The following is a 13,237-nucleotide window of genomic DNA, read 5'->3' as shown; positions in this document are numbered from 1 at the left end:
TGGAGAAGCCACACAAAAGAAAATACTCATTGAAAACCAACATGGAAAGGTGGTTATTCTCATACCTAAAGAAGAAAAGTATAAATGATTGGTTACAATTTCACAGCTATTAAACTGTCTAAAAATTTATCAGTCCGTTAGGCTTTGGGAAAATTGGCTTAATCGTACAATGTTGGAAAATGTTAATTGGTATGATCCCTATAAAAGACAGTGCATAGCAAGAGCCATTAAAATACCTATTTCCTTTGGTCCCTATATATTTATCATACTATGAATAATAAGAAAAAAGTTGTGTGTAAGGACGTTCACTGCCGTGTTACTTGTGACATTAAAAATTGGGAACCATCTCCATATCCTGTTACTGGGTAATGATAAAATAATATCAGAACTTAAGAACTGGGGCTCCTGGCTGACTCATTTGATAGAGTGCAACTCTTTATCTTGGAGTTGGAGTTTGTGCCCCGCCTTGGACGTAGAGATTACTTAAAAATCTTTAAAAACAAACAAACAAAGAAAATAACATGGAACCATTAAAAGTAAAGATAAAAGTGATGAAGTGATGAAAAACTCTAAGTTATATTTATAAACACAAAGTTTCAGAGGATATGGAAAAATTGAAGCATTTGTGGTAAGGAAGTGGGACTACAAATCAGTGTTTATCTTTTCAAAAAACTTTTTACTATTATACTATGGTGTTTTTGTTTTGTTTAATTTTTTTTAGTTTATTTTTGAGAGAGAGAGAGACAGAGTGCAAGCAGAGGAGGGGCAGAGAGAGGAAGGGAGACACAGAAACCGAAGTAGGTTCCAGGCTCTGAGCTGTCAGCACAGAGTCCAGCATGGGGCTGGAACTCAAAAACCGCGATATCATGACCTGATCCGAAGTCAGACGCTTACCTGACTGAGCCACCACCAGTGCTTGTTTGTTTGTTTGTTTTTAGAGTGTTCAAGTAGGTGTGGGGGGGCAGAGGGAGGGAAGGGGGAGGGGGAGGGAGAAGGGAGAGGGGGAAGGGTAGGGAGGGAGGGGAGAGAGAGAGAGAGAGAAAGAGAGAATCTTAAGCAGGCTCCACACCCAGCATGGAAGCATGGAGCACAATGCAGGGCTCTATCTCATGACCCTGAGATCATGACCTAAACCAAAATCAAGAGTTGGACACTCAACCAACTGAGCCACCCAGGCACCCTTATGCTATGGTTTTAATAACAAAACGTGGGGTATCATAATGAGTAACTTTCCTCAAAGTTAGCATGTTTCACTCTACTTGATTCCCATAAACCCTGAAGCCAGTCTCATCAGTCTTAGACCTGACGCCTCTCAGCAAAGTCTGGGGAATATTTGTGTTTATAGCTAAGGCCCTAAAATTTTACTTAAAGTTCTGTGGTAATTCTTACACCAGTGATAAATGTAACATTTCTGTGTAATGGATGGACACTTGGACCACATGCAACATATTTTTCTCTGGCCAGATAAGATTTGCTAAGTCAGTGATCATGGCTTCATATGTACCTTTCTCTTACAACCTGAAGTGGCGCTCTTAGACACCCAAAAATAGAGGAAAGCAAAAAGCCAAGAAAGGCAAGGAAATTTGCTGGGAATATTGAAGAGTACAGAGTTTAAGAAAAGATTATAAGATGGCTAGAGGCAATTAAATAGTCTGGAACATTTTCATTTGATCTGGAACAAATGTAAAGACCCAGCATAAATTAATTTTATTGGATTGTTGCCTGAAATAGTAAAGCAGATTATATCTGTATTTCTTCCAGCTTCATAAAATTCTGGGAGATAAGGTGAACAATACTGCTGTAATTGAAAAGCAAGTACTAGAACTTTGGGACAGATTGTATCATTCTTGGTTTGTAAAGGTAAGTTATTTTATTAAATGATTTCAATTATAAACTAATAAAGTCCTTTTACAGATTCATTGACTCAATAGATATTAACTAGATCAATATTAACATTGGGTTGTCATTTATTGAAATTTTGAAGCTATAGGGTCTTAAACCTCAGGTCACTGTAAGTCAGCTTGAGTTGATGGTTAATCTCCATGGTGGAACCCACCTGTCTCTGTGCTGTATTGTATTCTGTCCTCTGTTCATTTTACTTTTTAAAAAAACGTTTTATTTATTTTTGAGAGAGAGGGGGAAATAGGGGAGGGGCAAAGTTGGGGGACAGAGGATCGAAGCAGGTATTCCTGCATTCTTGGCAATGTATTTCTTTTCCATGTTGGTGAGTTAGATTTTTCTCCCATTTTTGTTTCTTTTTCATTTACCCCCCCCCCCATTTTGTTGAGATATAATTGACATATAACATTGTATTGGTTTTTAGTGTACTTTATATTCCTCTTTCCTCCTTTCTTTATCTTGTATGGAAGGTTAATAATTAGGGGGGATGAGGAAAGGAGGAAAAAAGCAAAAATGGGGACCCTCAAAAAGGTAGAGGAAAGAAAAAGAGAAAAAAACCAGTAAATGCTGTGTTGGTGTACAGTTGTACATATTGAGGAATGAAGGGTGTTCATAAACACATTAAAAAGGAAGTGCTTGAGCTCAGCTGACAGGTGGCATCTAAAAGGTAAACAGAAAGATGTATTCATATTTTGGGTCTTCAGGTAGAGTTCTTAGCTGATTTCTTAAATAATGCAGTTTATCACCTTTGAGTGACCAGGTACTCAAGTACTCAAGTGGACATAAAAACAAAATAGAGTATTTATACATCTTATCCTTTTGGAGATTTCACATCCAAATTGTTTTATTCCATAGAACGTAACACATTCTGGAAGGCACAAAGGACACAAGATGCATATAAACCGTCAGAATAGCTGGCTGGGAGACATCTTGGACTGGCAGGATATTGCTTCCTTTGTTCACGAGAACATTGAGACATTTCTTTCGGTAAGAAATAGAATTTTTAGTTAAACGGAGCTTAGACATAAAAATAGAAACTCTGATTTCCGGTGTTCTTTGCACATTTAGAGGCCTTTAGTTACCTTGTTTTTAATGCCACGGCATTTTGCCATTTTGAGAGTACAAAATGCACTAGAAAGATGTCTGAAGACGATTAGGCCTCAGGAGTAGGTCCCCTGGTGCCTTCTCTGTGGTTGAAGAGTAACCAGGAAATGCTGAATCAGGAGGCATATGTGAAGTGTTGTGGGCTCTTGGATTCTGAGATATGTATCCCTCTGTACCCGTGGGCTGACTAGAATGTCCCCAAGCTGGACCACTAGAGAAAGACCTTACTGGTACGCAAAGTCTTTGGCAGATGGAAATCTGGTTCGCTACCTTAGAAAGACTGGATGTTCCTCAGAGGCTCAGCTTGTTATCGTCCACCCATTTTCCCACCATGCACCACCCACCTCTGCCTTGTTTGCCATAGGGTCGAAGGCAGCAAGGAACAGCTTGCAGCCTTGCTGAAGTTTTAAGAACGACTCTTGGTTCCACAGTGTGTTTTATAAAGTGTCCTGGTATGTGGCTTTTCACAGAGAGGAGAGGAGCTTTCATGTGAACAGACTCGTGACTTTCATCAAGTTAACAGATGTTGAGGTTTGCAATGCTAGATTTTTTTTTTTTTTAAAGAATTTAAGTAATCTCTACACTCAATATGGGGCTCAGACTCAACCCTGAGATCAAAAGTTGCACATTCTACTGGCTGAGCCATCAGGTGCCCTGCAGTGGTAGATTTTTTTAAATTTAATTTTATCAAACTAATAGATGACCACAGCAGAGAGTCAATAATAGTTTAAGATTTTCACTAAAAAAAAAAAAGTGCCCTGCTTTGTGCTTCTCCATGTCAGTCTCATTTTCTGGAAACCACCGTCAATTCTTTTAGTTTTCTCTGGGTGTTGATCTCTAAATTTCCAAAATAATATTTATGCTGGTATTTCTTGGTTTTGCAATTTTAGGTATTATCTTTTGGCTTCCCGATATGGAAGATGGAGATAAAGATGTGATTCTGAAGTCCCTCAGTGCTCTCTTGTATCACCTTTGGGGTTTTCTTATAACTTTCACTTCCTCCCCACATCCCTGCACTCACACTTGCCCTTCTTCCCACTCACTTAATACAGCTATCACAGTGTGGAGTTAAATCTAGAAATGCATGTCCTTCAGTTCTAAGAGTTTATATGTTTGGTGATCCCTTGCCTCTGTTTTCTCTAGTCCAGTGGCTGTCAAACTTGTTAGTATGAGGACTGCAGAGTTTTTGTTTATGCGGGATCTATTGATTATTATTGTTTTAGCAGTTAAACCTGAGACCTTTGCAAATATGTATTAATTCACAAAAAATAACATTATATATCAACACATATTTTGCATCTGCAAAATGACCATTTTCCAAAACAAAAACTGATTCCGTGAGAAGAGTGGCTTTCTTTTACTTTTTTGCAAATCTCTTTAATGTCTAGATTCTCCTATCTGCCTCTGCATTCAGTCTATTGTAATACGTTGTTTTGATCGAAGTATATGAGGAAAATCCAGCCACATACAGATAGGTAGTTGGAAAAGAGGGGACTCTTTTAATAGCCTTTTCAGATAATTGTGGCTATTCTTTGATACTACACCAAAACTCAACAAATCGTACTTCTTAAATGTTAGTTGCAGTGTAGAATTTGAAACCATATCAATATAAACTTTTCGTACTGCCTTACACTGAAGTCCATTGATCTATCTTGACTAGAAATGGGTCATTTACTTTTATATGCTTCTGTAATATGAAATGGTCATTTGGAATATTGGTTCACTGATTTCTGTACATCATCTAAATATCAAGACATTTTCTTATGGAGTATAAAAAAATCACATTCTTTTTTAAATNTTTCTGTATCCCTTGGGTAAATTCCTAGCAGTGCTATTGCTGGGTCATAGGGGAGTTCTATTGTTAGTTTCCTGAGGAACTTCCACTCTTTTTTAAATTTTTAAAAAATGTTTTGTTTATTTCTGAGAGAGAGAGAGAGACAGCGTGAGCAGGGAAGGGTCAGAGAGAGAGGGAGATGCAGAATCTGAAGCAGGCTCCAGGCTCTGAGCTAGCTGTCAGCACAGAGCCCGACGTGCTCAAACCCATGAACCATGAGATCATGACCTGAGCTGAAGTCGGACGCTTAAGCGACTGAGCTGCCCACGTGCCCCCAAAAAATCACATTCTTTAATGTCACCACCTGTCTCATCAGAAAAAAAGTCTTAAGGCATCAAAGTCAACCCTTGATCAAATTTTTTATTTCTGCTTATATTCTTGTAATATCCAATAGCTCTCATGGTCTGAACCTTTCTTCCTAATCCCCTTGGGTACACAGAAAGGTTACTTGATTGTTGTTGGAGACAATCAGTCTACAATTAACATATTCAGTTAATTTCTTAAGACTTGTCACAGGGTATTTCCTATCAGTGTGACCCAGAAACTATTTAAAGATTTTTTTTAATAAAAATTCCAAAATGCCAGAAGCCCCCAAAAGAATGCATGTAAAAATTACAAATAAGGGTATTGTTGGTTCGTTTCTTGGAATCAGTGTCATTATTCATCCATTCTTTATCCCACAGGGTCAAATGGCCAGTCATGCATATTTTTGTAGGCATTGCAAAGCATTTTGAAGATTTTATGTAAGGAGTTATTGTAAATGAAACTAGCCTGCAAAAGCTCTCCTATGAAGACTGAGCTGAGGTTTGCAGCAAATGCCTGGGACAACAAAATATGTCTTTATAAATGATACATTTGAGATAGGAAAGGAATGGATAGGCCTTTCAGAGAACAGATGGTGGAACTTGCACATATGACAAAAAACAGAGCTGCTGTTTTGGAAAGGGCACACCAAAATAAAGTCAGACGTTAGATTTCTGGTCCCAGCTCTAGTTCCAATTATTAGCTCCAAGGCCCTTGGGCAAGTTTTAAAAAATCTCTGAGCTTCAGTTTGTCTGTCTTTAAAATGAAGATGGTATCATCTGCAGTGCTTCTCTCATAGGGGACAGACGCTGTCATGAGGGAATTTAAGTTTCTGAGAAGATAGGAAATTAAAACCTAGGTGTATCCCAGATTCTGTACCTCTTCCTCTAGTGATAATTAACATACAGTAATGATCATTTTAATAACTGATTCTAGTGAATTTGCAGGTGATGGATCAAAGGAACTCAGTAGGGGCATCATCTATCTGAAGAAAGATTTTCAGCTATAGAGCTCTGCCCTTGATGCTGTCTGTTATATTTATTGTGATTTTAGTGAAAACATCAAAGTGATGCTTTTATTTTTGTACGTGAATCTAAGTTGGAGATGGCAAAGGCGGGAGGCAGCTAATAAAACAAATACTAGAGTGTTCACATCTGCACTTGTGATCCTACACAGGTTGCGTTCTGGCATATTTTCCTGTAGGTATTTTTTCTCCACATATCATTTTTACATAGTTACAATCATGCTATGTATAAAATTTTTGTTTCCTGCTTTTTTTTATTTTTTTAATTATGATTTTTTAGTGTTTATTTTGGGGAGAGAGAGAGACAGACCGCAAGTGGAGGAAAGGCAGAGAGAGAGGCAGACAGAATCTGAAGCAGGCTCCAGGCTCTGAGCTGTCAGAACAGAGCCTGATGTGGGGCTCAAACCCACGAACTACGAGATCATGACATGAGCCAAAGTTAGAAGCTTAACTGACTGAGCCACCCAGATGCCCCGTTTCCTGCGTTTTAAAATACCATTATGTCATAAAATGTTTTTCTGTGTTATATTATAGATATCTTTAATGGCTACCTGGATTTGGAGCTAGATTCACCATGATTTTCTTAACCATTTTCCTTAATATACAATGTTCAAATGTTTCCAGATGATACATTTTTTTTTCATAAAATAATATTCAGTTCTTGTCTTTTCATTTTCTGGTACAAACACACTTGTATTGAAAGCACAGTAGATAGCCGTAGGAACATCTTTCCTCAAGATTAGTTCTGATGTCCAGCTCTCCCTCTTCATCAGATCTTGGAGTCTCTGTGGATTGTTATGAGCCGGAACGTGAGCCTGCTTTTCACCACGGTCACCACGCTCCTGACCATCCTCTTCTACAGCGGGACGGCCCTTCTCAATTTTGTGCTGTCTCTGGTATGTACATGTCGACATGAGCATGTTACCTCTCCTTCCGCAGTGAAGCATATTCTTGGTTCCATGTGTGTTTCCTTCCTGTAGTTTCCAAATGTGACTTTTTAGGAGATACTGTCCTTTGTTTTGCAGATAATTTTCCTGACCACACTATTTTATCTGTTAAGTTCCAGTGATGAGTACTACAAGCCAGTGAAGTGGGTGATAAGCCTGACACCACTATCTCAGCCTGGTCCTTCTTCTAATATTATTGGCCAGTCTGTGGAAGAAGCCATCAGGTAGGGATAAGATTTATGCTCTTCTTATTTCCTTCAGACACTGCTTTCTGTGAGAAGCCTGTTTTTAGTCTCAGCCTTTCTAATACCAGTCGGTGCCAAACTAGTGACAGACCCTGGTATTTTCAAAATTTTTAATTTCCTTTTGAGAGAATAATGCGAGCAGTGCAAGTGTGATAAGAAAAGCTCAGTTTCGGTATCCTGTCGTCAGTCCTGTGAGCACCAGCCCCCCCACCCCCTGCAATTCTTGTTCCAGCTGCAGCTCCTGGTATCATGTCCCTTGCTGGCGAGAGCCCCCTCTTGTGCCACACATACACCTCCCCTTCTCAGAGCTGAGCAGCTGCGGCTTTGTCCAGCGGAGGAGAGATGATCTTTCTGTTTCCTCCTCTCTGCCTCTGCAGCTGGGCTCTGTGCCCTTTGCGTGAAGTTAGCTTGCATACTGGAAATGCAAAGTTTTGGGTTGTTTTTAAGTCATGGGCTGGACATGCAGCACAGGTTCTGGCCAGAAACTTCCCGTGTCTTCTGGGGTCCATGTATTGCAGGCTGGGCTTCTGAATGAGATGATTCCTCAACTTTTTTTTCTTCATATGCTCTTTTCAAGTCACTGGCTTCTGCCCTCCTTTTTCCTCTTTGTCATTTCAGGTAGGGAATTTCAGCTCAAACCTAGCTCCACTCCTTCCCCACCGTTTCCCCCCATTGCTTGGAACTCATTAGGATTCTACTACATTTTTACTGCTTATGAATAGCTATACCAAAATTAAATCCTCATGTCATCCATTAGAGTTTCTTTTTGTAATAATTGTGAGCCAGGTGGTCTTAAACTTATTTTGGACTAGTGAATCTTCGGTTGGCATTTATGTTTCCACTTATTTTTAAGAAATAGCCTTGCTAAGGGCACCTGGGTAGCTCAGTCGGTTAAGAGATCCTTGATCTCTGCTCAGGTCATGATCTCACGGTTTGTGAGTTTGAGGCCCGTGTCAAGCTCTGCACTGACAGTGTGGAGTCTGCTTGGGATTCTCTGTCTCCTTCTACCTCTCTCTTTCTCTCAAAAATAAATAAAATAAAACTTTAAAAAAATTATTATAAAACAAATAGTGTTGCTTAGAACTAGTCTTCCATAGAAATCTTGATTTGACTGGATAATTCTCTCTGACTGATCTTGGTTTATTTCTTCATTGTGTTTATTTAACAAGTGGTTGAAGATACCACTTTGGTGTCCAGAAAACCTTCAGTTACATTCAAATAACTCACATGTTCTTGAAATATATTCTTCCATAGAAAGTTTCCTGGGTTTTCTTTCTTTCTTTCTCCTACTGGCAAGGCCTGGGTAAAGTCTTCATCAATATCTTGCTTCCTTTATTAGCCATCAGGTAGAATTTTAAAAATGCCCTTATCCTCTTTGGTGCTCTTGGGTATCCACATGGGGCCATCTGTGTAAAGATTCCAGGTTTGGGGGGTGTATTATCTACTGTAACAGTTTGCAGGGTGAAGCTGTCTTCAGGGAAAGTCACTTGCTTTAGCTTTCCTTCTAAGCTTGTGCTACTGTTGGTTATCATCTTTATTGAGTAAATAAGATGTTGAAAACTCTAGCATTAAATTCACGTTAGTTTACCTAAGTGACATCTGTCTGACTCAAAGAAGTTTGTGTAAATAACTCAGCCAGAAAGGAAAATAACCTTCAACCTTCCCAGTAGGATGAAACTAGTGAATCAACTCTTTCAAAGGCTGGCAGAATCCTTTTAGTCAGTGTGACTTAAGCCAAGCCTTACAGAAAAATAACTACCTTGTCCCATTAAGAACTTAAGAGAACTTCATTTTCCTGAAGTAATCTTTATTAGCACTGACTCTTATTCTCACAAAAGCTTTTCTGTTTTCAAATCACAGTTCTTGAATTTTCTCTTGTTCTGCTTTCTTAGAGTGAACTGCTGGTCGACCGTCCTCTGTCACTGAGTCACTTGTTTTTACACAAATATGCCAACTTCCTTTGTTTTAAACTTAATATTTTAATGTCATGGTTGCTTGGGTTGGTAAGCAGAGCTGTGATTTGCACATCGGTCCAGCTGATTGAAAGCATATATTCTTCTAGTATACCACAGTGCCTTCTTCCAGGAGGAGCTGGTTGGGGCAGAAGACGATGAATTAAATTTGTGGTACTGTTAGGACTGTTTAAGTAGACACATGAGGCTGACGGCTAAAAATTCAGGTCTTTGGCCCACAAGAGAATTTGAGGCTAGAAAGAGTGCGGTCATCTACAGAGATAAGAAATTTATGCCTTTTTACAAATTAGATTTGCCTTATTTTCTTGGGATTGTACAGACTAATTATGAGCTATAACAGTAGCCCATGTCTTGATTCCAAAGCATACTGGTATAAAACCCGTTTATTTTATCATATTTTTAGTATAGGAAAATGTTTAAACCATCAGCACCAGAACTAGAATCTTAATGGCTCTCAAAGTTGACAAATACAGTACAGACTAGTTAACTTGTCTGGCCCATTTGTGTAACCACAGCTATATCAAGTTATTGTAAGTTAAAGATTGCAACTCCAGATGATTTTTAGCAGTCTCAGTGTTTTCTGTCTTTTTCTTTCCTGGGTCAAATGCAAGACCTAGAACACACAGGTTTTACATAGATGCCTCTGCAGAACCTTCTCATATATGTAAGATAACAGCGAGTTCTGGGTTAAGAGCTCTTGTTGGATTTTTCCTTCTGAAGGATTGTGTTCAAGATGGAATATGTTTCGTTATGGACAAAGATTTTAAGAGGAAAAGTGTTATACAAGTGATTATGAAAATGTTATTGTAGAGTCCTCAGAGTGCAGTTCAGTCTGCAAATTATCAGTGAAATCAGATTTTATAAACATCAATCATTAGTCGTCATCAGTGTTGCAGTCAAGTAGAAATTGTTCACCTATTTTATATGATCCATCAGTAAGTTCAAAGTGGAATTGAAATTGGGAGTTAACTGCATGACCAGGCAGCAAAAGTGTCTTGGCTTTTGAAGCTTTGCCTTACGAAATATGTGACTACTCGATGACCACCGTCTCGTTGAATTTTTGAACCTTAGTTATGATTCTCAGCTCTGAATAAGTGTCTTTCTAAATTGAATATGTTTGTGTATTCATTTGGGTTTTTGTTTCATGAATTTTTGAGTTAGTGGCATGCACCCCCAACCCCCAAACCATTTTTGTCCCTGTAGAGCATGCTGCGTCCTGAATGTTTGCATCACGTCCTTCTTCCCCGATGCTCCCATTCTGCTTGCTCTGGTGGAGATATTGCACATTACTAAGTTGCATGTTGTCACGGCCTCAGTGCAATTTAGTGTGTGTGATATTTTCACATGAGTGCATGCACACGGGTATGGCTCTTGCTTGTGGGATTACAGCTTTTCAGTGCCAGTGGGTGGGAGTCTTACTTATGAATTAGATGGGAGAATGTATATATTGTGAGGTTTTGTTTTTTTGTTTTGTTTTGTTTTGTTTTAATGAATGTACTTCTCACCTTTGTCCCTCCAACTCTGGAGAATTAAAGGTATTTGGGTTAAAAAAAAAAAAAAAGGCAGTGCTGATCATTCAGTAAATCAGTATTTCCATTTTTGACTTTGAACAAATATTCGTTGGAAAGAAATTCTCATGGATTTAAGGTTATTAACATTATTTGTTTAAATTAAAATACGTAAGGAAGAGTTTAAAGCTGTAAGAAAGTGTATTTTCATTTATTCAAAGAGATAGCTCTCCTCACCCTAGAGTAGAGAGACACAATCTCTTATGCGTATTTGGGAAAATCATATTAGCTGGAGTACTTAAATAATAACTAACTCAGTAAAATGAATGCCTTTTTAACCTACTTGATTAAAGATTGGTCTAATAATCCTAAACCTTTACATCTAGTTTCCAAGGGAATGACCTTAAGAAATTGTTTTTAGTTTCTCATTGTGATGCTTTAAAGAATTGCTAAATTAATTTTAATTAGCCTTATAATAGAACTAATGTTAAGGTACAAATGTTTGCTATTTGCCTATATAGCGTTCACCTTTTAACTGGTGTTAGAGTAAGCATCCATTATCAGCAGGCACTGTTAAAGACACAAAACCATGCATTAATGGTATAAAAATATTGAATCAATATTTCTACTGCCAAGGATTCCAGATGATTTACTGTGACGCCACTGTTGTATGTTTCTGCGTATGACTATGACTCACTGCTTTTTCCATTGGGGATGGAAGGTTTCCGCAGAAGCAGCTTCTCCCTGTGCTTCTCAGCAGCATGCTGGGTCTGCTCATACAGTGTGACCTTCCCTTCTGGAACAGGGAAATCCAGTGTCGACCAGGTTTCTGAGCCTTTTACTGAGGAGCTGGGTGTCTGGGACAGATGACCCAGGAAAGGGAGGGAGATGTAACTTTTCAAGAGAGGTTAGGGGGATGTGAAAAGAGCCGGGGGATACTATGCCTGACTGGTAATTGTATATGCTATGTTTCTGGAAGCCGGCCTGCCCTCTCTACTCTCTGGCCTTCTTTTGCGGGGCAGTACAGAACACTGGTAAGGTGACTCTTGCTGTTGTTGCCTGAGGGAACAATAATCTGATAGCTTTCCTTTGACCTTTAGAAAGAAAAGAGGGCAGAACTAGTTTAAGGAAATGTTGGGAGCAGGCAGAATTTGATTTTGGATTCATTTCTTTCTTTCCTTCTTACTTAGACACATACACTCTACTTGTCTATTGGTCTAGAGCCATGTGTCCTCTGAGGGTATAGAGCTCCTTGACTATTATGGCTTCTCATTCTCCTCAACCTCTTCCTTGCTTCAAATCTCATTCTATTAAAAGCAGGTCATCTGATCAAATCCTGGATTGTTTGGAAAAGTTACAAACCCATTTTTTATTTGTTTTCTTTTTTTTTTTTTTTAAAGCTTCCTCGCCCTCTCCCCAAGAACACCCTTTTGGTCAGAGAAAGGAGAAGGAAAGTATTAGCAAACTTGTAAGAGAGTTAACAGTTTCATCTTAGAGTTTGTAAAGAGTGAGGAGAGAGAGCTGGTTAAGAATTAAATCTTAACCAGGCATTTGAAAGCACTTCAAGCCTCTGGTGCAGAGAAGTTAGATATACAGTTGACTCCTGAATAATATGAGGGTTAGGGGACACCAACCCCCTTCACTGCCAGAAATCCACATATGACTCTTGACTCCCCAGAAAGTTAACTACTAATAGCTTACTGTTGACTAGAAACCTTACTGATAACTTAAACAGTCAGTTAACACATACTTTGTATGTTGTTCTTGTTATATGCTGTATTCTTAGTAAGTCAGGGAAAAGAAAATGTTATTAAGAGAATCATAAGAGAAAATACATTTTTTTTAAGCTTATTTATTTTGAGAGACAGCATGAGTGGGGGAGGGGCAGAGAGAGGGGAAGAGACAGAATCCCAAGCAGGCTCCATGCTGCCAGCATGGAGCCTGATGTGGGGCTTGAACCCACAAAGCCGTCAGATCATGACCTGAGCCCAAACCAAGAGTTGGATGCTTAACTGACTGAGCCACCCAGGTGGCCCCAAAATACATTTTTACCATATGGAAAAAAATCTGTACGTAAGTGGACTCATGTAGTTCAAACGTGTTATTTAAGGATCAGCCATACAGTTGTATAAACGAGGCATGGACACACACCTTTAGTAGTGTACAGTATAAATGCAAAATAGTGTTTATTAGGGGAAAAGTTAGGCAAAGACTGATTGTGAATGAACTTGGAAATTTTATTCACAGAGAGGTATGTTGAGGTGGACCCCAGGTGGATTGGATGCACTGTAGCCTGCCTTCCAGTTGAAGGGGACCCTACCCTTTATGGCTCTGCATATAGATAAGAGTGTCTAACAATGGAAGATTTCTGAATGAAGATGTGACCTTTTTGGAAACGGG

At 38.9% G+C, this 13,237-nt stretch overlaps 1 protein-coding gene across 1 annotated transcript in view; it reads left to right on the top strand.

The window, feature by feature from the left end:
* TMEM245 (transmembrane protein 245) overlaps nt 1-13,237 on the top strand; it is a 94,118-nt gene that overhangs the window by 52,519 nt on the left and 28,362 nt on the right. Inside the window, 4 exon segments of the mRNA XM_077769841.1 lie at nt 1,762-1,860; nt 2,755-2,886; nt 6,938-7,060; nt 7,190-7,335. Coding sequence (XP_077625967.1) covers nt 1,762-1,860; nt 2,755-2,886; nt 6,938-7,060; nt 7,190-7,335 — 500 coding nt within the window.

Source organism: Crocuta crocuta, unplaced genomic scaffold, assembly GCF_008692635.1.
Source record: "Crocuta crocuta isolate KB4526 unplaced genomic scaffold, BGI_CrCroc_1.0 scaffold95, whole genome shotgun sequence".
Classification (NCBI taxonomy): domain Eukaryota; kingdom Metazoa; phylum Chordata; class Mammalia; order Carnivora; family Hyaenidae; genus Crocuta; species Crocuta crocuta.
Note: the sequence above shows the minus strand (reverse complement) of the source record. Positions and strands in the feature narration are given on the sequence as shown.